Source organism: Erpetoichthys calabaricus, chromosome 6, assembly GCF_900747795.2.
Source record: "Erpetoichthys calabaricus chromosome 6, fErpCal1.3, whole genome shotgun sequence".
In the NCBI taxonomy this organism is placed as follows: domain Eukaryota; kingdom Metazoa; phylum Chordata; class Cladistia; order Polypteriformes; family Polypteridae; genus Erpetoichthys; species Erpetoichthys calabaricus.
Genome location: NC_041399.2, coordinates 111,952,245 through 111,977,596, shown reverse-complemented (window position 1 = coordinate 111,977,596; position 25,352 = coordinate 111,952,245). Strand labels below are relative to the sequence as shown.

The 25,352-nt window shown below is 37.2% G+C and overlaps 1 protein-coding gene across 2 annotated transcripts in view; it reads left to right on the top strand.

The window, feature by feature from the left end:
• Positions 1–223: 223 nt before the first annotated feature.
• zcchc2 (zinc finger, CCHC domain containing 2) overlaps positions 224–25,352 on the top strand; it is a 137,825-nt gene continuing 112,696 nt past the window's right edge. The window contains exon 1 of one of the 2 annotated variants that reach the window (XM_028803861.2): positions 224–1,310. In XM_028803861.2, the coding sequence (XP_028659694.1) occupies positions 594–1,310 (717 nt within the window). In that variant the 5' untranslated portion in view covers positions 224–593. The remainder of the gene's footprint in view (positions 1,311–25,352) is intronic. The other variant, XM_028803860.2, reaches the window with a different exon arrangement.

Here is a 25,352-nt window from a genome sequence, read left to right as displayed (position 1 = left end):
TAATGGACGTGATTATGTGAGGATCGTGATGTGACAGCACTGTTTGTGTTACGAGAACCCAATAGTATTCATAGGTTACTTAGGTACTCATAACCACAGCCTTCCAGTCACCGGGTTGTGTATACTTATAAGCGGGCTTGTTAAATTTGACAATTTAATGAGAAGTATTAGGAGCGCCCAAACGGTTGATTGGAAGTTTCTTGTTCTCGTCCTAAAAGCCTCGAAAAAAAACCTAATATTTAAAACGGATTTTGGAGAGAGGCTCCCTCGTTCTGTATGCCATTAAAGACACACGGTCTCGATTAAGGTAGAGCACTGCGCGCTTTTACTTTGTTACTGACTATCTTCTGAGCTTTAGGACCCGGGGGTAGTCGGCAGAAGCGACCGTGATTGGCTGTAGTTCTCCGTAAGCAGACAGCGGAGCAGCCCGACTAAAGCTCAACAGCCATAACGCCGAGTGTCACTGTGAGAATTCTGGAAAACCAGAGACAACTTTAAAACTGCAGAGCACACGTCGAGTTTGAGGCACGAATGATGGCCTTCAGTTCATGATCTTCAATTGTTTTTTTCCCCAGATACCATAGACACTGATAATGCTGAAGATGAAGCTCCCCATGAAGTCGGCGACGGAGGAAGGAGGCGGCGGAGGAGAAGAGGACGAGGCGGTGGACGACGATTTGGAAACAGCCCCAATTTGCCCCCCAGAGCCACGTTTATTGCCCGGAGGCTGCTGTTGCAACTGTCGACTTAACGAGCCCCAAGATGGGCGGCAATTTCCTTGTACTCTGGACAAGGAGACGGTCTTTGAGTGGTTCGGATTGTGTCTGTGCCCTGCCAAACGCATCGAGTTAATGTGCGGTCTGCTGCATATGTGCCAGCCTCTGGAACTGCGATTTCTAGGCTCGTGTCTAGAGGACCTCGCTCGCAAAGATTTTCACGTTTTGCGCGACTGGGAGATAAGAGCTAACAGCCCTTCTGAGATGGGCCTGTTGACAGACGTGTCCGACCCAGTGGTCCGTTCTAAGCTATTGGTGTGTCTGTCTCTGTTATCCTCAGAGAGCAGAGAGTGTGCCAGCATCTTGTTTCGCACCCTGAGCCGCGTGGAGAACACCAGTCTTACCAGGAACTTTGGGACGACGGGGGACGTTGGAATTTCTCATCAGCAACAGCAAATGTCCCTGCTTTTCACCATGGCGTCCCTACACCCGGCCTTCCCTTTTCACCAGAGAGAGGGTTTGAGAAACCAATTCGAAACACTTGAGAGGACTATGGAGACAGAAAGGCGGCAGTATCCCGCGAGTGGGTCACGGGTAAGTTTGTATCTTGTAGGCGCCAGGGTCGCAACTCGGCTGAGGTGGGTCATCTTGAGGACAGCGTTGACTTCGTGATGTTCGCGTGATACGGCCTGTTCGAATTTGCGAGAGTTATGATGGCAGCGCCCCATCCTGGGGTGGGATACAAACTACAGTCTAGCGGTGTTATGTCATGCGTGTTTTTTAATGTCGCCTTTATACTATTTGTGGGTACTGAAAAATGGCATTCGTGTTGCTTAAAAAACTACGCGACAGCACACAAGGCTTGCAGTACGTATCTCAGCAAGTTTTCAACGAACGAATGTTCTCATTAACAAGATAGCGAACGCCCACTGCTAAACAGCGGGTAGAGATGAAGGCATTACTTATAAAATGAGCGACTTTTCGCTGCTACAACTTAAAGATTTACTCCCCTGATTGACAGATCACGAATAAACAATACGTTTATTCAGTAATATACTTTAATTTATTGCTTACACCCCTTAAAATGAGTGGGCTGAAAGAAGAGTTGTCGCGGTCTGCATGACGGACGCGAAAATTATCCAATGAAATGGGTAGGTGGGGCTTGCGCAAGCGTATCTGAAGCAAAACGATCTACCTCTTCCCGAGATGTTCGTATAATGGAGTGTGATGGGTGGGTGACCGCTGATGAAAAGGAAACTTAAGGAAACGAAAGGGTAGCAGGGACCGAACAAGGGCTAGTAAACAGCGGTCATGCTCGCTGACCAGATGATCCTTGCATTTGCTTTAAGTGCGATAGATCGCGCTTGCGCGCCTTCACTCCTCAGTCATATCTGTTGTGCGTGCATGTGCTCGTTTTTGTTGTTTTTAGTGGTTTTAGGAGTATTTGGAGAGTTGAAGTCAGATGACTCATCCGTAATGGATAGAATGCCAAGTTAACTTTCCTCGGTAAAACGGAACATCTTCTGCTAAGCACGGGTTACAGGGATATATGTGTCGAAAAGATTTAAAATGTGCAAGGCTAGTAGGTAGAGGAAATGCAAATTCAAAGTCCAAATCATTCCTAAGCTTAGCGACACTTAGGTATAATGTAGGATTCCGTAATCTAATATAGTTGCTAAAACTTAGATTTATCGGTAATAACGGCTGCGTTTTTTACTCTGTTTTGTTGTATTCTCCTTGCATAATTTGAATGTTATTCTTCAGTTTATGTATTGCCATTAAAGGCATGTACCATCACTGAACACAATTATTAGATTTATACAAACTGGTCAGTACAACAAAATCAACACAGCTAAATGTAACGAAGAACCCCTGAGGTTTTTTTTTTTATTTTTATTACAGGTACCTCTGATTAGCCTAGTTATTAGTACATACAAATGCATTACAGGGAAAAAGTTTTCCAGTTTATTACTACATGTTAATTGGGCAGTTGCACTTTTTTGTATTTGTAATTGGTGTAATATTTTTGAGTTTTGTTGTATAAACCAGTAAAATCGAATCCACTATAGAGATTACTGTGTAAAAGTAAAGTAACAAGGTATCAGTATGATAAAACATCTTTGTTGAGTTTTACTTTGGTTAGCAAAAGTCCTCAGAACCTTTGGTATCTTAGAAAATGTTAAGGTTCACAGCATGTTTACAGACACGTTAACACTCAAATTTTATTCACTTGATTCAGTTGGAATTCTAATTCTTATTTCATTTTTAAAACATGACTTACATGTTCTATTTCATTAAAATAAAATGGAATGTTTAAAGCATGGAAAAGTAAAACGACAAGCTGAGGTAACTGGAAAAATGTTTGCAACTTTGTCAGGGTGTTTCTCATTAACTTACAAATACTGTAATCTTGAACAGTAATTTGTATCTTTTAATATTTGAAATAGTTTATACAGTAGAATGTAGTGAGAAGTCAAGCAAAATGACACCTTTTTATTGGCTAACTAAAAAGATTACAATATGCAAGCTTTTCGAGGCAACCCAGGCCCCTTCTTCAAACATTTGATTACATCTTGCCTGAAGAAGTTGCCTCAAACTTGCGTATTGTAGTCTTTCCAGTTAGCCAATAAAAGGTGTAATTTTGCTTGACTTCTCACTACATCCATAATGGCTAACACAGTACAACACCGTAGTACTACAGTAGAATGGAAATTGACAGGGTCTGCATGACACAGTAGATAGATACTTTATTAATCCCAAGGGGAAATTCACAAATTCACAGTAGTGTGCAATACAATATAATAGGTTTGTTTGTAATTAAGTATTGCATTTAAGTTCTGTGATATATTAGGATTCAGTTTTTTCTTTGACTAAAGTTGAAGTAATATCAAGATAGGTGAAGATGTCAGTCACACCTAAAAGAAGAAAGCTTTGATTTAATCCATCTCACATTTTTTTTTTATTTGTAAAAGTGGAAACAGATTTCAGGTTTCTCAGTATTCTTCAGACAGGGAATATCCAGTTGCACTACATAATTACGCATTGGTTTATAATGTTCAATGCTTGTTGAGTCCTTTTTTTTGCTTGGCTGTCAACTAATAATTGGTACTAGAACAAATCATATTTAGAGCTTGAATTTACAGTATAAAAATGTTTTTAAGTTTCTTGGGGTTACTTCCATATGTCAACATGAGATCAGTGAAGACCATTAATGTGCTGTTTTCTCATTAAACTATTATAGGAAGTCCAATGTTGTAGTATGAAAAGTTCCATGTTAAGTGAAGGGTTAAAAAATGCCCTTTTGTCCACTTCCTTTAGCTGCATTCAAATACAATTAGAAAAGCTATCATCATCATGTCTAGCTGTCTGTACTTCCACTTGAAACAGTTTGGCTCCCAGTAGACTTATTTTGTTGAAATTTGGCGCACAAATAAAATTGTAGGAAGAGTTCAATTTTCATTGAGATATCTCTAATGCAATGCACTGTATGAAGATTTAAAATGACAAAAATTCCCTTTGAAAGCCATTGGTGAATTTTCAGACTAATATATATATTCTGTGTGACATCAATTACAGATTAGTATTTCAAATTTCCCTTGAAGTTGTTTCAGCTTGTACATTTTGTGTATTTTCATTTTATTTGTTTGACGACAAAACACTGAAGCACTTGCAGAGTTTGGTGTAGTGCAACAGCTTCTGCTTGATGTGCTCTTTGTAGAAGCAGCTCCTCTGGCTGCAGAGCAACTTGCACAAATCTCAGCCACAGCTGATCACCTCTTCTGCTCCGTAAAATTATAGAGGGAAAGTTACTTGATGTTCATCATCATGACATTCGTAGCCATAAAAGTAACAAAAAACAAGCAATTTAGTATAGAAATGAATAGAAGAGACATGATCTCCCAAAGCTGAGGCTTGGTGACAGCTTATGGACAAAGTAAATAAACGTGTATTCAGGATTTCTGTTACACTAAAAACAGTCTCGCAACTTGGTTGTGTGCGAATACTTTAGTATTCCCTCATTGTCCAAAAGACATACTTGATATTTACCTGAAGAAATTACTTGGTTTGAGAGTCTTCACAATAATTAATAAATAGAATAATTGGTTATCATTGCAGGAAAATCACAAAAAAATCTCGTTATCAATTCGGTGGCTATGTATTCCTACCATTCACAAGACTACGTTTAGGTAATAGATATGTGTAATCTGATATGTTTAATATTCTTACAGAAAGTACAGTAATTTTGAAAAAATTTGACCTACGAGATTTTGATGAATCTCCATGTTTCATATGCTTCTGTAAACGTTTTGACTATTTTTGCAATTATGTCTGTGTGTATGTATGAAACACGATAATTTGAAAACACTTTGAGCTAGATAAATTAAATTTGGGATATGGGTGTTATAACAAAATGTTAGTTTTCTATAAACGTTTAGGCAGCATACGTCAACTGGAAGTGGTACTTTACCTGAATGCATTTCAAAGATTTTCAGATAAACTGGTACATAGTTTAAATAAACAATTTAAATGACATTTTGTGTAGTAGTTTTTCCAAGAGATATTGCATTATAAGAGGAGAAAAATAATTTAAAGTTTGTATCGTCATTAGTTAGGGTAAGAAGCACATAGATATAGAATTTCACCTTAATTGAAAAACTGGAAATGTTATCTTAACAGGTATCAGCACTTATATAAATAGAGATAAATAATTTAAATTTTGTATGATCGTTACTTATTGTTAGATATAAAGTTTGACATTGATCAGGTGACTGTAAGTGGTATATTACTGATCACAAAAAACAGATTTCAGTTTGATCAGATTACCTGAAGTAGTTTTTGCCATAAAAACTTGCATTATATACCAAGACAAGTGATTGAAATTTTATAAGAAACACACTGATATAAAGTTTCATTATAATCAGACTACCAGAAATGGTATCTACTTTACCTGAACAGGTATAAGGAAAGTTGAGTGGAGAACAATCCAGATTTTTTTTTATGCTTTGTGTGGTGCTTTACAAAAGACTGGCAAATTGGCACTCATCAATGACACTAACAAAATAACTAATTACAGTTAGTATACGGAAGTTTACTTTAGATGTTTGGTATTGCTGTTAATCAAATGATCATATTTCAACATTTAGATACTTGTTAATATCTTTCTTAAGGCAAATTGTGTTCCACAGTTGTTTTGAGCTGTGTTTTGTTTGAAATTTGCTTTTTTTGATTTCGTGCTTAAAATACAGTACTTTTAGTGATTTAATAGTGTTTGTGAAATTTTCTTCATTTTGTTCATTCTGAATTTCCACGAAAGGTTATTAATTCATTGGTGAAATTGCACAACTTAGCATTTGTGTTTAATACTTATCACGTATGATTGGCTACATATGAACATTAACAGTTGGCAAATTTTTGTTTTTCATTGTTAAATGTTATTTTGACAATGAAATAATTTTTTTTTATCACAATTACTGTGTTTGTTTGAACTAATTTAAAAAATTACGATCAATTAAATCATTGTTTTATCATTTTTCCAGTAACAGATTATTTTTAAAGTATAGATATTCTTTAAAATTAAAAATTTTGAAATTTACATACAATACCTTTCTGATTTTCGCTACAAATTTACTTTTGTCCTTGCGTTTAATTTCACGTATATGTTTTGATCTTTCATCAGTTTTGTACTATTTTTGAATTAATTGACATTTCTTATTGTTTTCTGCATTTTTTTGGATTGTCTGAACTTTTTATTACTACCTACATATATTTTTTTTATTTGAAAATGAGTTAAAAAGCAAACAGCATTACAGAGGCAGAAGAAAATTAATCAGTTGCAGACACATTTATGCTTTTTTTTTTTTTTTTTTTTTTTTTTTTTTTTTAATATAAACAGAATGAAAGAGTTAGACAGGCATAGAATAATATATAGATAGATTATCTGTCTATATTCATCTGTCTCCAGCAAAATAAAACAAACAAGAACCTAAGAATCATACTTTGTCCCATTACATTATATAAGCAAAAGTTAAAATATATAAAGCTCAGTGTTCAAAATGTACGTTAGAAGATTTTCATATGTATTGTCCAAAATTATACATTGACTGATTATACAAATTGAGTTTAATGAATTATGAAATACCTTGTGAAGTGGCAACAAAAATAGTAATGATTATAATTTAGCTTAGGACCGGGCTGCTCCGTGTTTGTGGATGTTTTTTTTTTTTTTTTTGTAATATATATAAATTGTTGTTTTAAAAATGATGTTACATTGTTTATGACTCTGAAACTGTGATAAATATTTAAAACTTTTATTTCAATGAAGTCTTGAAATGTGATATTCCTAAAACATGACTAAGTGAGACAGGTGCTCTCACAACAACATTAATAAAGTGTTGATTTGGGTAATCTGTATGAAAAGATATTTTTGAAATGCATTGATTTGAATTAGACCGATATTGGAGTCTTATTTTATTGATTGTATTCATTACCTGAAATTCCCATTGAAAAGTCCAATTCCCAAAGGGTTGAACTCTTTTGGGAAGCAGATCTTGAGTTAAAATTAGATAAGCCATCCAGGTTTATTTGTAATGTATGTAATTTGCATGCAGTAAAAGAAATGTGTTGATGATTGATTTATATTTTACACACTGCTGCTTAAAAGTTTCAAGCATATTGCCAATATAAAAATCTGTAACGGTCCCAGCACCAAGCACCATTCTACATTTTACAGATTGTGTAGTTTGAGAATGACTGGAACATGTTAATTTCAGTGATACAAACACCAGTAACCTCAATCTTTTTTACATTGCTCCTGCTTTATTACCATATACCACTGTTTTTCTGCCTAGTTGAAGGAACACTGAGCAAAGCATGCAGTGAGGAGTTCAAGAGATTTAATTTCTTTGATTTTGTCCAGAGTATCAATTCATATATTTATATTGAAGTGTTGCAAGTTGGTTAGTGCCACGGTACCATCTGCTGTAAATCTTTAAAAAAAACCTGAATATTTTATGGGCTCTCTGTTTTCCAAAATAGTTAGGATAACATGTTTAAGAATATTTTATTTTTATCATAGGATAGTCTGAAAAACATACTATATAATCATTTAATGGATATTCATTTAACAAGGTTTATTTTCCTAGTTTATGTGTAATGAAATTTTGGTTCACACTTCAGGTTATTAAAATGTGGTTTGAACAGGTCTTTAAATCGTTTTGCAATTGTGGCTAAATTGTGGCATATAAACAGTTGTGATATAGTTAATGGGAACAGATCAAATTTAAGTTGATGAGCAAGGCTATTTACTGGAAATCTCTTAGTCAGGTTCAAATTTTGAACCCTAACATTTTATAGAACACCTTTAGTGCACTTGGAAATAAGTATTGATTGGTAATAAAAAGCACCACATCATGTGATTGATACTTTTTTTTTTTTTTATATAATTCAATCATTTTCCTGCTATTGCCTAAGTTTATGGTGTTTTAAAGAAATTAGAGATAGATTAATATAGAGCAGTGCCATTGGAATTTGTGTTGTTTCCATAAAGTTAACCTTCTGGTATCAAGTGTAATAATTTAATCTGTGCACACGTTTTGTCTAAATCCAAATTTTCATAATTTTGTGAATAAATGGCCCTGTTCATCCATCCATTATCCAAACTGCTACATCCTAACTACAGGGTCACGGGGGGTCTGCTGGAGCTAATCCCAGCCAACACAGGGTGCAAGGCAGGAAACACACCCCGGACAGGGCGCCAGCCCACCACAGGGCACACAAACACACACCTCCACACATCAAGCACACACTAGGGTCAATTTAGGATCGTGAATGCACCTAACCTTCATGTCTTTGGACTATGGGAGGAAAGCCATGCAGACACGGGGAGAACATGCAAACTCCACGCAGTGAGGACCCGGGAAGCTTACCCAGGTCTCCTAACAGCAGGGCAGCAGCACTACCACTGTGCCACCGTACCGCCCTGTTCAGCCATATTAAAGACTTTTTAATCCTTTAGAAATAAGAAGGTCCCAGGAAGCTTTTTGGGCTTCCTTGTTGAGACTACTATCTGCAGAAGTTGTACACAAGTGCCTCCTGAAGACTGTCTCTGATCTGTTGGACAGGCGTTTGGGACTTTTTCTTTACCATAGTGAAGATTCTTCTGTCATTAGCAGTGGAGGTCTTCCTTGGCCTACCAGTCACTGTGTGATTACTGGACTCACCAGTGCATTCTTTCTCCTTAATAATATTTCAGACAATTGATTTAGGTCATCCTAAGATTTTTTTACCAATTTCTTTAATGGTTGTTTTCTTATTTTTCAGTCTCATAATGGCTTCTTTGACTTTGATTGGTGCATCACTTGTTCTCATGTTGAGCAAAATCAACTACAGACTCCAAAGATAGTCTGTAGGTAGAAGCAAGCCTAGGTATCTTATGGCTGCACTAATGAAGCAATGAAACACACTTAAGCAATCACAAACACCTGTGACGCCAATTGGCCCAAACATTATGGTGCACTGAAATGGAGGGACTCCGTATAACAAGTGTTGTAATTTCAACCTGGTGTGACAAATGTATGCAAATACCCTTTAAATAAATGTCTGCAATGCGAAGTTGAATCATGTCTGAATTGTTCGATTTGTAATTTAATCTGTGGCCCTGAGTGGTAAGTCAAGGAAAAATGTCCTTTTGCCCCAAATGTAATTGAGGGCACAGTATTTATAAAAGCTGATCTTCCATAACTCAATACTCAGTTTCTTGTTACAAAACACTCTTACTAAGTATTATATGAAGTATAAAATAATGTATATTTCTATTGTGGTTTTTCTTAGTGAAAAGAAGTTATAAATTTGTATAACCAGCATATTACTTTGTAAAACTGATAAAGATTTTGTGTGTAATTTATCTGTAGTGTGTATGCATATCCTATATATAACTTTTGCTAATTTTACAAAATCTTTTGATGCATGCTGCAATAGGATTTATAAACATTTCATCTTTTTAAACTGAACTTAAATGATTTATACAAGTATGTAAAACATTTATCAATTAATCAGTGTTACTTTGGTAGAATTTTGTTTTTATTAAAATATTCATTACATATATATATCCTATATCTATCGGTAAAGAGACTAGTAGTGCTAGCTGTATCCATTTTATGCCCATTCTACAATTAAATCAATTAGTTAATCCCTATTTTTGTATCATACTTTTCACAAAATGTACTCACAGGGTACTTTACAAAGCAAAGAAGAGTACATTTTAAATTAACAAGGTAAAAGTTGAACCAGTATGTGATCACGTACAAGAAGACAACCCTTAAAGTCTATATGTAAAATGTGAAGAACTCTGACATGGGAGTAGATTACTAGTATTAGACAATTAGAATAGCAGATGTAATAAAATTTACATAGGTTTCTCTAATAAGTGTTTAGCATTTAAACATGACTAAAGATAAGCTAAGGGAATTTAACATTAGGACACTGAAAGAATGGCTGCTTTGCAGTCATATGTGAATAATAAATTAGAAGTTGATCATTTCAAGCAGTAATAGCCATTATTAACATAAGTGATGTTTTGGCTATATTTTTAAATTGGTTTAATGGTATCATGATAAGTAAAGTTATTAACTTATAGCAAAAACATGAAAATTACTGTGTGTGTTCAAATATTTGACTACTAGTGCACATATCACCAGTTTTCTACATAGGTATTCTCATACAGTTGTGCTTGAAAGTTTGTGAACCCTTTAGAATTTTCTATATTTCTGCATAAATATGACCTAAAACATCATCAGATTTTCACTCAAGTCCTAAAAGTAGATAAAGAGAAACTAGTTAAACAAATGAGACAAAAATATTATACTTGGTCATTTATTTATTGAGGAAATGATCGAATATTACATATTTATGAGTGGCAAAAGTATGTGAACCTCTAAGATTAGCAGTTAGTTTGAAGGTGAAATTAGAGTTGGGTGTTTTCAGTCAGTGGGATGACAATCAGGTGTGAGTGGGCACCCTGTGTTATTTAAAAAACAGGGATCTATCAAAGTCTGCTCATCACAGCACGTTTGTGGAAGTGTGACATGGCACGAACAAAGGAGATTTCTGAGGACCTCAGAAAAAGAGTTGTTGATGCTCTTCAGGCCGGAAAAGGTTACAAAACCATCTCTAAAGAGTTTGGACTCCACCAATCCACAGTCAGACAGAATGTGTACAAATGGAGGAAACTCAAGACCATTGTTACCCTCCCCAGGAGTGGTCGACCAACAAAGACCACTCCAAGAACAAGGTGTGTAATAGTCGGCGAGGTCACAAAGGACCCCAGGGTAACTTCTAAGCAACTGAAGGCCTCTCTCACATAGGCTAATGTTCATGTTCATGAGTCCACCATCGGGAGAACACTGAACAACAATGGTGTGCATGGCAGGGTTGCAAGGAGAGAGCCACCGCTCTCCAAAAAAAATATTGCTGCTTGTCTGCAGTTTGCTAAAGATCATGTGGACAAACCAGAAGGCTACTGGAAGAATGTTTTGTGGACGGATGAGACCAAAATAGAACTGTTTGGTTTAAATGAAAAGCGTTATGTTTGGAGAAAGGAAAACACTGCATTCCAGCATAAGAACCTTATCCCATCTGTGAAACATGGTGGTGGTAGTATCATGATTTGGGCCTGTTTTGCTGCATCTGGGCCAGGACGGCTTGCCTTCATTGATGGAACAATGAATTCTGAATTATATCAGAGAATTGTAAAGGAAAATGTCAGGACATCTGTCCATGAACTGAATCGCAAGAGAAGGTGGGTCATGCAACAAGACAATGACCCTAAGCACACAAGTTGTTCTACCAAAGTATGGTTAAAGAAGAATAAAGTTAATGTTTTGGAATGGCCAAGTCAAAGACCTGACATCCAATCAAAATGTTGTGGAAGGACCTGAAGCGAGCAGTTAATGTGAGGAAACCCACCAACATCCCAGAGATGAAGCTCTTCTGTACAGAGGAATGGGCTAAAATTCCTCTAAGCCGGTGTGCAGGACTGAGCAACAGTTACCGGAAACGTTTAGTTGCATTTATTGCTGCAAAGGGGGGTCACACCAGATACTGAAAGCAAAGGTTCACATACTTTTGCCAATCACAAATATGTAATATTCGATAATTTTCCTCAATAAATAAATTACCAAGTACAATATTTTTGTCTCATTTGTTTAACTGGTTTCTCTTTATCTACTTTTAGGACTTGAGTGAAAATCTGATGATGTTTTAGGTTATATTTATGCAGAAATATAGAAAAATTCTAAAGGGTTCACAAACTTTCAAGCACAACTGTATATATTTATATTATAGAACAAAGGATATCTTCTGGCTGTAAAATAAAATGTAGATTTGACCATGTGTTAATTGGTTCGTTTTTCTTTTCACAATCCATAGCATGGCTAACCGCTATTTGGCTGTAATTTCTTATCTACTGTACACAAGCTTAAGAATGTCTTTTGTGTAGTAGGATTGGCTCAAGTAGAATAAGAGATCACTTACTGCTAGTGCTGGGCAGTATACCGGTTCATACAGAAAACCGTTTTTTATTATTGTTATGATATGGATTTTTCTTATATCGCAACACCGGTTTAAATTGCCTAAACAACATTCGGAACGTGGTGCATCGGGAAACTGTTCAAGTGGGGACCTTTTTCACTGCTACACCGCTAATCACAGAGGTGTTGTGCAGGGGTTCTTTTTCACTGCTACACCGCTAAATAGGTAGTGGTAGTGTAGGTATTGCGCGGTGAAAATGGACAGAGAACATTCCGAAACTGAAGCTGCAGCTGACGATAAAATTGAACATGATGACACAGAAGTACTTTTGCCGAAAAAAAGGAGTCGCGTCCGTTGCCTGGAGATACTTTGGTTTTAAAAGGTCGGATGTGGACCTTTATGTTCAAATGTGTAAATAACTGTTTCTATACTACTGGATAATACTGCAAGCCAAGTTGTACTTGTTTTATTTTTTTTTTCCTCCATACAGTGTAATGTACCTGGGTACTGTGTAATAGTGTGATGACAGGTTGACTTTATTCTCGACATTTCTACTTTATTCTCGCCGTTTATATCAAGATTAAAGTCGACATGTTGACTTTATTCTCGTAATTTGTCATTAAAGTAGAACATCGTAAACTAAACTTCATCATAAAATGAATATTTAATTTACTAGATTTTCTCAAACACCGTCATAAGTTATATAGCACATTAAATGCTTTGTGTTAAGTGTACCCCGAGCCATGTTAAATCGGTATGTGCTTCTTAAACTGACTTCCTCTTGTACTGAGGAGGCGGCGGCAGCGATCGCCGCACAGAATACATTCACTTCATGATATTCCTGCTCTCTGAACATTAAGAATGCTAAGATAAATACTTGATGTAATTTTCATGATGAAATGCATTAAAGCATGTATTAATCATGTGGGGGCATGGTGGCATGGAGGTTGCACTGCTCCCTCGCAGCAGGGGTGTCTCGGGTGTACCCTGCCTTGAATTTGCATGTTTTTCTGGTGGGTTTACTTGGCGTGCTTCAGTTTCCTTTCAAAGTCATATAGGATGTGGGGTTTTGTTCTGCTATATTGACCCTGCTAGTGTATATTTTGCTCGTATTCACCCTGCAATGTGCTGGCGGCTCGTTCAGGATTTCCTCCTGCCTCGCACACAATGCTTGCTGGGGTGGGCGCAACCTTGAATGGATGGCATAATTAAACGTGTATAATGAAGATATTTTTAAAGTTCTGAACACTCTGTGGTCTAAGTTTATAACTAGTTTTAATTTCACAAAGACGTTTATCGTGTGGTGATTGGTTATGTGGAGAAAGAAAAAGGAAGGATAGGAACAGGGGTTTTGGTACGTCAGACAGCACCCGTGCAATAAAGAAAGCCCGCGCAGAAGAACATCCATTGAATTCTGTGTGTGTCTCTGAACACCAGAGCACAAACCCAACATTTACACAATATTTAAGTTAAACCTTTGCGATACCCATTCATACATCCAGTTTTTTGGAGCCTCGTCACACCTGCCATAAAGTTCTCTACACTGAACATACATCTGGGGATCTCTTACTGTGAGGGAGCAGCACTACCGCCTCACTACCGTGCATGTTTAATACCTGCTTTTAATGCATTTCATCATGAAAATGATGTATTTATCTTCGCATTCTAAATTTTCAGAGAGCAGGGATATCATGAAGTGAATGGATTCTCTGCGGTGATCGCTGCCTCCTCTTAGTGCGGAGGAAGTCAGTTTAAGAAGCGTAGTGATTAACAACTGGGTCGGGGAACACTTAACACAAAGCATTTAATGTGCTGCATTAACTTATGATGGGGTTTGAGAAAATCTAGTAAATTAAACATTAATTTTAGGATGAAGTTTAGTTTACGACATTCTACTTTCATTATAAAAAAAAATCTATGAGAATAAAGTGTAAATGTCGACTTTAATCTTGACATAAGCGTCAAAATTAAAGTGGAAATGTTGAGAATAAAGTCAACATGTTGACTTTGTTCTCGACGTATAATTAGTTTTTTTCTTCCCTGTGTCCGTATTTTTTTTTCTTTACAGTGGCCCTAATACGATTCCGTAGAGCTATACCACAAATAGCATTATAAATGCTAGTTGCAGTTTTATTATTTATGTACTGTATATAACTTACATTAATATGGACCTTGCTTTAAACTAATTTGCCTAAATGATGGCTCAGTTGGTAAAGATGTCATCACCAAGTTGCACTTTTATTTTAATTTGGTGAAATACTGTGTAATGCACCTGGGCTTGAAGTCTTGAAGTAATTCGGCAACTATAAGTAATAATACTATTATTTATTTTATTGTTATTATTTATTAGTTTAAATATTATGCAGTTTAATGATGGCAAAGTTGTTTTAAAAGGTCACTTTAATGTGTCAGTGGACAGAGATGGTTAACATTAACCGAAAATGTAGTTGGTTTACAAAAATTACTATTTATTCCTTTTTCTAAGACATATTCAGTGCAATACAACTTTTGACAAGCACCTCTGGATATTTTACTAAGTCTAAATGCCTCTTTGGATGGTTGAAAATATTTTGTCAAAATTATAGTTTTAAGTTGTTTGCAAAATTTGTTCAATAAAAAGGTTCTATATTTTGACTGCATCTGTCATGCAGTGTGATTCCTTATCTCCATTAGTGCCACCCCCTTGAAAACTAACACTTTATGGGGCCATGCAAACCTGTATTAATACTTGTGTGCAAATTAAAATGTTTTTTTGTGCAATGTACAATTCTTATGACAGTGGAATAGGTTATTCTTAGCCAGTCTATTGCAGTAATTGCAGTGGAAAATGTCATTAACATCCAATAATGCATGGGGAAAAAAATACCGTTGAATACCATGAAACCGGGATAATTTAGAAAAATACCGTGATATAGAATTTTGGTCATACCGCCCACCCCTACTTACTGCTCTCTAAAAGATCTAATGAATTAAATTATTTATATAGGTATAGCAAGCTGTTTGACTTGGGAACATCTTTTTAAAGGTAGTTTATGACTGTACGAGAGTGAAGGAATTTTAACTTGCCCACTCAGGGGCACCAAAATATGTAGGAAAGTGAGTGATTAATCTTGCCCACCCCTAGAGACAGCAAGATAAATGTAGTAAAGAACAGAATGAGTTTTAACTTAATTATCAGTTTTGCCTTAAGCAATGGAAGTGATTACTGTAATTAAATAATTTGGTAAGGTTCCTAGTTTATTTTCTTTACCTTTCTTTGTATGAGGCCGTCTCTGGCCGGTAAACTTACTTCAAGGTAACTGAAACACACTCCTTTTAAGACACAGAATAATACAATTTATTGATAATCTCAAGGAATATAAAAATAACGTAACTGCATATACATATTGACATATAAGGCAGTACAAGACAAACATGCAGAACAGTAGAGGATGGCTATTTAGTTGCTCTTTAGAGTTTTAATTTGTTTTTGCTCAGAAAAACAGTTTTACAATACCAAGCATTCAAAGATGGTGTCTGATATTTTGCGGAGTTGTTTCTTTTGCTCTTATTTTGATGTGGAGGATTTTCTTGTTTTGGAGTACACTCTTTCTCATAGCTTCATGGTCCTTTGTTCAGAGGGTGTTGTGCTTTTCTCAGGTTGTTTGCTGTGTCCTCTACAGGCAGTTCCCTTCTTGAAGTAGTTGCTGCTTCTCTGTCTCCTCAGACTGGGCTCAGTCACTGGCACAGTGGTTTTGTCTTGGAAGAGTTGATCTCCGTGTTCAGGTTCACAAAGAAAAGAGATGGCCAACTTTCAGCTTCCCATAAAAGAGGGAGATGCATATCTAGTTTTTGATATCGGAGAGCAAGCAAGTTTGATAAAGTGCAAGAGATGAGTGCAGCTAGTGTGTTTTTTTTTTTTTTTTTTTAAATGAGGTGTACCCTCTAGTGATTGGATTTAAGTCACTTCCAGTTACAGATCCAGTGTCTGCTTTCAGGACCATTATTTTGATCATCACAGTTGCCATTCATTGAATTATACATTAGCTATTTGTTTGGACTAGCCTGTCCATCTGGCAGATCCATGTCTCAAGGAGTCCGCAGAGATGCCAGTTCAACTGCAATTTACACCTTTGTTTTCAGATGAAATACAGAGCTGATCCTGGTAAGGTAAGAGTGGCTGTTAAGCCAATTCGGTAACGGTGATTGGGGATGAAGCCGAATTTCTGTATCCTTGCTAATCTGATGTTTTAACATGTCTCGTGTGGCTCTAAAAGGTATGCAGAATGTGAAATGCCCCCTTTGTCCTACAACACCCATCCAGGAGATTTAAGTTTGTTCAAAAGAAATAAACTAATTTGGAGAAAAGGGAATGTAAGAAGGAAGAAAAAAGAACAGACAACAAGAGAAGAGGAGATTAGGGTAAACATCATTTTGTTTAACTTGCATCTGTATTGTGCACTACACAGTATCTTATTCCATAATTTTGAGTTTGGCGGGTGTTAGGTGGAAACCTTGCTTGTAAACAATGAGTATTAACACCATGAATCAGATTAAATGGAGAAATTTGGATCAGCAGCAATGAGTAGCAAGCACTTTGTTAATTCCCCTGCTATCCATATTACTAACCGAGAATAAACCGGATATGGACGCAGGTACACGGCGATGGGACCATGAGACGTACTGCGCAGGCACCTACAGCGCGCGTCTCATAAACCGCAAGCGAAGTCTTATCCACTGCGAACGAAGGAGTCACGGCCCAAAAACGAAAGAGCTCAACTAACGTGAATGAGAAATGAAGCAACAACGCGCCCATAGCTAACGACTAACGACACAGCCACACAAAAAAGAAGATTCTGCGCCGCACTCCAGAGTCAAACGGAAGAGGCTACGGAGGCCCCACAGGTCCACAAAGATATTACGGAAGGCGCGGGAAAGTATGAAAGGCGCAGGCGTCCAAAACGCGCTTCTGAATAGGACATGAAGCAACAACGCACCACGAACTCTCCGTATTAAACGTACGGCATCCTCACACGTCCAAACCATATAGCATATGTGAATCACATTACAGTGATGCATTATTAACGGTACAACCACAGAAAACGCTCTGTATTAACAGTAAGTGCAATTATCCATATTACTAACGGTAGACAACGGATAACTAATGGAGTCACGGTCACGGCTCCTAAACGATCCAGCTCAACTAAAGGAGCTACAAAAGCGAGCCCGCATGGATAAAAACAATAGACGTAGGCGCCTACAATGCGCGTCTGAAACCGCGGAAGCAAAACTGTCTCGGCTCCAAAACCAAACAGCTTCGCGTGAACAAATACAATGTACATAGACGCCTACAACACGCGTCAGAAACTGCGGAAGCAAAGCAGGCATGGGTTCAAAACGAAAGACCACAACTGACGCAGACGCCTACAGCGTGCGTCTGAAATGCCGCAAGCAATGCAGGCACATATCGCATACATTCATTCAATGTCTTTCGGGTTATGCCGACAATAATCTCTTTCAAATCTGTTTCGGGTTACCCAAGACCAGGGGTTGGTGAGCGAAGCGAGCAGGGGACGGAGCCCCCTAGTATTTACTAAAGGAAAGCAGCTGTTGCCCCTAATGTTGATGCATGGACATTTAAAGATGAGCAGTATACGGTTGGGCTGTCCTCTGTAAGAAAAATTTAATCTAAAATGATTTCCTATTAGAAATGTTTATGTATGTTTATATGCAAGTTACCGGTCTTAGCAAGGAAATCAAATCTAATTTGTTTATAAAGCACATTTAAAACTTCTGTACAAAGTAAAACTGGCATAAAATAACTGCATATGCTATGCAAAGATAATACAATTTGGGCTACAAACCCCAAACCAAGGGTATTGCACTTTACCAATTTGCATAATTTTGCTTTGGCTTCAAATAAAAAAGTTCTTTAGTAAAGTAGATGTAGAGATTCTTCTACTACGTATTTTGTGAAAAATCCTAAATTGAACAGCTTCGGTTAATACTGGCGATAATATATGCTGGAAAGACTATAAAAAAACACCTATAAGACTTAACTGAAATTTTTGCAGTTTGCAGTCATATATGAGGGAACATTACTGTAAAAATCAATACACAGCTCTGTAAAATAATTGCAGTTTTACAAAATAATTTTGCTGTCCAACACTGCTGTAATTTTCCTTGCATAAGGTTATAAACCTCTGGATCACTTGACCCAAGTTGGTGCATGGATCTTAAAGCTGGTTAAAATAGTTAGATGTAATTTTAACACCTTGTCAATTTCTCTTGACATCATGTAGAATGACTTCATGGTCTTTCTACAATACAGTGGAGGAAAGATATTGAAGGCGTCAACATTTTTTTTAGTAAATACATTTCCAATGATCTGTTTGTTTCATCTTGTCTTGTATTGCCTGAAGGCTTCTGGTGACTTCCGTGTTGCATTAGTATATTTTTGTTAAATTCTAACTTGTGTTTTTATTAATGAACATGTTGACACATAGACAATGTAAGCAGTAGACGGATAACTTGCGCACGGCTTAAATTGATGGGAGAGGGTGTTTTTCCTCCAGTGTAATAACAAACAGGAAAGTTTTATTGGGTTGGTTGGGGGGCTGAGGCATTATGCTCAGGTTGTATAGTCATATAATCACCATGGACTACCTCATTTTCCTCGGCATGTGCACATGATACATTTATTCATTGAGATTTGCTCTTCAGTAAGTGGAAAAATGTTAAAATTAAACTTAAAACATTATGTCATTGTCCTGTGAATTACTAAATACACATTATTTAGCCAGATGTAAGCAAATGAGTAGAACATGGAACTCTGCACACTACCCTGTGGAGTTACTATATTGAGGAGCAATAAGGAGGAAGTGATGTTGCTAGTCTACATGTGCAGGGCTTTGACATTTAGACTAGGTAAAGAGGATGACTACGTCCCAAGTGTAGGATCATGGTAATAAGCTTTGAAGGTACAACAATGTTAAATGCTGAGCTGTAGACTATAACCAGTGCTCTTGCAGAGTGTTTTATGTTAACAGTATGTCTTTGTCCCTGTGATTCAAAGGCAACTGGTTCTGCTGTCTCATAAACCTGTGCCCCGATTTTTAATCTTGGACTGCTTTGTGGAACAGGCACAACTTCACAGAAGAGCACCTTGTAATCTGTGTCTCTAAGCTTTGCACCCAGACCGTTAAATGTATTTTACAGAATTTACATGTTCAATATGATTCAAAGTGAACTTTGACAGCTGAGTCCACCACATTTCTGCTTAGGAGGTTTTCCTTGTTCCCAGGAAGAAGCTGACTTTGTGCCCCGACTGGTTTAGGAGTGACCCACTGAGGCTCATCAGACCTGCCTGGGTTTGCTGGAATCTTTCCTAAATGGAGCTCTTTTGAATGTTTGTATCTACATGCAGTGCTAGTAGGAAGGTGAACTTAGGGTTGGTATAGGGGGGGTGGGCGTGGGGGGCAGTCTGCAATGATGCCGTCAGTGGTTGAGTTTTTTTTAATATTTCACATTCAGTATTTGTGGGCTTGGCAGAGATGGTGGGGGTCATTTGGTGGCTCCAGGTCAGTTTGAGTTCACCTTTTACACATTTTGTCCATGTTGCATCCTTATGCCAAAATCGGTCAAATTAAATTTTTTTTCCCTCAAACAGCACTCAACACCCCCAAATGACATTAGGATTTCTTCAAAATTTATTAAAAGTAAAGAACTGAAATATCACATTGACGTCAGACCTTTTACCCAGTACTTCGTTGAAGTACCTAATTACTTAGTTTGGCCAGACAGCCAGCTCTAGGAGTTGCGGCTGTTCCAAACGTATTCCATTTAAGAGTTAATAAAAGCCATTGTCTTATTCGCAACAGTCACTGCTGCAGGAATTTTTTCTGTACTGTATCTGTACTACTACTTCCTGTAATGCCTAACCTATCAATAGTCTCTTAGAATGTATGGGGCCTTGGTCTCAATAGCAATAGATGTATTGTGTTTGATTACCCTTGCCACAAAAAGCCTAATATTGCATATATTCAAGAAACTAAAATGCTCTTGAAGGATGTTGCAAGACTTTGTAATAGTCATCATTTTACAGCCTCCTCTGCTTCTGCTACTTCTAAAAAACAGTGTGGGTATTCAGCTGTATTGTGGGTTGCAAGCTAAAATGGATTTGGAGGTCTGATGATTTTTGAAAGACTTTGCTGTGTTTTGTGAGAAATAGTTCAGTAAAAAAGTGCTGTTTATTTACTACCTAACACCTTACTTATCAGGTTTCTGATTTATTTGTTGGAAATTGTAGCAATTTAAGGAATTCATTAAGGGCATGGATGCAAACGCCTCCATGAACCCTTTACAGTACTCGATAAATCCCCCATCTCCACTGCCTTGCATATCCCATACTCAGTGAGCTGTTTTTGCAGATTTGTTACCAACTTAAATCTTATTGACACTTTCAGATTGCTTAATCATTCTGACATGTCTTATTCCTCCTTTTCTCCTTGTCATTATTTCTGATCTAGGATTGCCTACATGCTAGTTCTCTCAATCACTGGCATTCTCCCTTTCAAATTCAAGCATTAAAGGACCCTCTTTATCTGTTCACACAACTGTTCTTTAATCTCCCGCTTCTTCCAAGTGGTGCACCTCATTGGCATTTCAACGTCTCTCCACTAAACTTTATTGATATTATCTTTGATTCAGTGGATGATTATGCCTATGTATGAATGTTAATCAAGGGCAGTACAGAAGACTTCATAATAAGCTACTCCCCAGGAGTTGCATGTTCCTGCAGACAGAAAATTGTAGAATTAGAAAACCATCTCTCACCCCTTAGAGGGATGCTTATGGTGATGGATCCAGATTATGAACTGGCAATGAACAATAGAAGATCTGAGCTTAACTCTCAATTATTGCAGAAATCTGATTTTGATTTTCACTATATTCATGTTGACATGCAAAAAAAAAAAAACAATGTTTGCGTGTAGGTTCTTGCATGTGCATTGGCCAGCCACAGGTACTCTCATCATGATTATATGGGTACAATGCTGATTTCATTTTTAGGTATCTGATCCCTAATAACCTCTTTTTTAAAAAGTGTGATATTTTTTCTGTTTTGTTTACAGCAGCCTCCGGAGAAAAATAATTGTGTAAGCAAAGTTGAACCTAGATCACCTGACACTGTTTTTAACACGTAAAAAAATAAATAAATAAATAAAAAAATACAGGTCAAACTGTTGAAGCACTGTACTAGTGTTGGATTGGTATTCAAATTTTGACTTTGGTATTGATGCCAGCTTTCGGGCCTCAGTACTGAAGCAAGTAATGGATAACACTTCCACCCCCACACACAGTCGCTCGCCTACCTGGTGCACCACAGAAACGCACATTTCAGTTGTTGTGCTGCATAGTCAACAATTCACTGTGAATTCTAAAGCCTGTCAAAGGCTTTAGGGGGATTGTCCACCACAGAGTCTACAGTGTGCCTCCCTGCCTTGCTCCTGACAAAATTCCATCCCATGTCTGTCCGCTTCCTCACGCTTTCTCTCGTGTATACCTCATTCCTGCATTCCCCTTTAAAAGGCTCTCAAGTCTAACTCGTAGTGTGATTGGATTAAAGGGGAGGGGCAAGTAAATTTACTTCCCCCCCCCCCCCCCCACCGTACTGTCCATGTTGATCTATTGATATCCATCCATCCCTCCATTTTCCAACCCGCTGAATCCAAACACAGGGTCACGGCGGTCTGCTGGAGCCAATCCCAGCCAACACAGGGCCCAAGGCAGGAACCAATTCTGAGCAGGGCACCAACCCACCTCAGATCTATTGATATCATTTTCAGAAAATAATAAATAGATAAATTTGTTTTTTTTCCCCTGATGATGATGTATTTTTGAGACGTGAAACAGCACTCTGGCTGTGGAGTCATAGTGACAAATGCTTTCTTGACTTCTTTAAATACATGCCAAATACCGGTGTCATATGCAATAAAGAAAAGACAATTCTGGGATGCTGAGCGTAATACACTTGCACTCGCCTCATTCATCCTGAAGGAGACGCATCAAACTTGCATGATTAAAAATAATGGGGTGAACTTATTGAATGTTATTCCTATCAATGTTTGGACGTGGACCAGACTCCAGAGCTTTGGTTTTAGGCTGTGCTTAATGGTTGTCTGAATATTATGTGACAATTATGCTAAATCTACCCTGTGCGTAGCATTGTGTTTGTGCCATTACAATATTTCCATGTCTTAGATGGGTAAAGGTTCGTTGTCTGATAACGTGAAATACTGAGTAATCATGTAACAAGCTTTAAAGGTATTTAGACAGTGTTGTTCAGTGATGATCTTTTTTAATTTGATGATTGTTTGGTGCTGTATGTATTTTAGCTCTTTTTTTATAAATGACACAAGGGCAGCAGCATGTAACAATCAGTGTGTTATCATCTACATATTTTTGTGCTTGCTTTATATTTTATGGTTTTAGTAACCAGTACAGTAGAACTGTTGAGTTTACATTAACGTCTTAATCTTACATTACTGTAACTTTAATGTATTACTGTATGGGCTTAAATTTCATGCTGCTTTTGTGTTCTTTAATACAGCAGAGCCCCAATTTAATATTCTCATATTTAATATTGTCTGCCATGTTATGTTTTTGAATGTTCTGGTAATGACTAGTTTTTCAGAAGTAACATTTGTTCGGGGGGGGGGAGGAGATTTTTTATTTTTGTTATGATATGGATTTTTCTTATACCACAACACCGGTAAATAGGCATGCAACGGAGTACATGCGGTAGTGTAGGTATTGCGTGGTGAAAATGGACAAAGAACATTCTGAAACTGAAGCTTGAAGCTGACGATAAAGTTGAACATTATGGCACAGAAGAACTTTTGCCGAAAAAAAGGAGTCACGTCCGTTGCCTGGAGATACTTTGGTTTTAAAAGGTCAGATGTGGACCATTATGTTCAAATGTGTGAATACTGTTTCTATACTACTGGATAATACTGCAAGCCAAGTTGTACTTGTTTTATTTATTTTCAATACTGTGTAATGTACCTGGGTACTGTGTAATAGTATGACGACATGTTGAAATTATTCTCGACATTTCCACTTTAATCTCGACGCTTATGACGAGAATAAAGTTGACATGTTGACTTTATTCTCATAATTTGTCATTAAAATAGAACATTGTTACTTAACTTCATCGTAAAATGAATATTTTATTTACTAGATATTCTCAAACCCCGTCATAAGTTATATAGCACATTAAATGCTTTGTGTTAAGTTTTCCCCGAGCCATGTTAAATCGGTATGTGCTTCTTAAACTGACTTCCTCTTGTACTGAGGAGGCGCTGGCAGCGATCGCCCCACAGAATAAATTCACTTCATGATATTCCTGCTCCCTGAACATTTTAGAATGCGAAGATAAATACTTGATATAATTTTCATGATGAAATGCATTAAAGCATGTATTAATCATGTGGGGGCACGGTGGCGTGGAGGTTGCACTGCTGCCTCGCAGCTAGGGGGTCTCGGGTGTACCCTGCCTTAAATTTGCATGTTTTTCTGGTGGGTTTACTCGGCGTGCTTCAGTTTCCTTTCAAAGTCATGTAGGATGTGGGATTTTGTTCTGCTATATTGACCTTAGTGTATGTATTGCTCGTATTCACTCTGCGATGTGCTGGCATTCAGGATTTGCTCCCTCCTGCCTCGCACACAATGCTTGCTGGGATGGGCGCAACCCTGAATGGATGGTATAATTAAACATGTATAATGAAGACTTTTTTTTAAAGTTCTGAACACTCTGTGGTCTAAGTTTATAACTAGTTTTAATATCACAAAGATGTTTGTTGTGTGGTGATTGGTTAGATGGAGAAAGAAAAAGGAAGGCTAGGAGCTGAGGGTTTGGTACGTCAGACAGACAGCACGCATGCAATAAAGAAAGCCCGCTCAGAAGAACATTCATTGAATTCTGTGTTTGTGTCTCCGAACACCAGATCACGAACCCAACATTTACACAGTATTTAAGTTAAACCTGTGCAATACCCATTCATACATCCAGTTTTTTGGAGCCTCGTCACACCTGCCATAAAGTTCCCTACACTGAACGTAGACCTGGGGACCCCTTACTGCAAGGGAGCAGCACTACTGCCTCACTACCGTGCATGTTTAATACCTGCTTTAATGCATTTCATCCTGAAAATGATATCAAATATATATCTTAATAGGCTAAATTTTCGGGGAGCAGGAATATCATGAAGTGAATGGATTCTGTGCAGTGATCGCTGCCGGCACCTCCTGTTAGTGTGGAGGAAGTCAGTTTAAGAAGTTTAGTGATTAACAACTGGGTCGGGAAACACAACACAAAGCATTTAATGTGCTACATTAACTTATGACGGGGTTTGAGAAAATCTAGTAAATGAAACATTGATTTTAGGATGAAGTTTAGTTTACGACATACTACTTTATTCTCATAGTTTATTTTATAATTAAAGTGTAAATGTCAACTTTAATCTCGACATAAGCGTCATAATTAAAGTGGAAATGTCGAGAATAAAGTCAACATTTCGACTTTATTCTCGACATATAGTTGTTTTTTTTCTTCCCTGTGTCCGTATTTTTATTTTCTTCACCGTAACCCTAATATGATTCCGTAGGGCTATACCACAAATAGCATTATAAATGCAAGTTGCAGTTTTATTATTTATGTATATAGCTTAGCTTGAAGCAAGGTCCATATTAATGCAATTTGCCTTAATGATGGTTCAGTTGGTAAAGATGTCATCACCAAGTTGCACTTGTTTTATTTTATTTTATTTTTATTTGGTGAATACTGTGTAATGCACCTGGGCTTGAAGTCTTGGAAGTAATAGTATTACTACTAGAAGTTGCACTATTTTTTATTTTATTGTTATTATTTATTAGTTTAAATATTATGCAGTTTAATGATGGTTAAGTTGTTTAAAAAGTCACTTTGACATGTCAGTGGACAGAGATGGTTAACATTAACAGAAAGTGCAGTTGGTTTACAAAAAATATTTACTCTTTATTCCTTTTCTAAGACATGTTCAGTGCAATACAACTTTTGACAAGCACCTCTGGATATTTTACTAAGTCTAAATG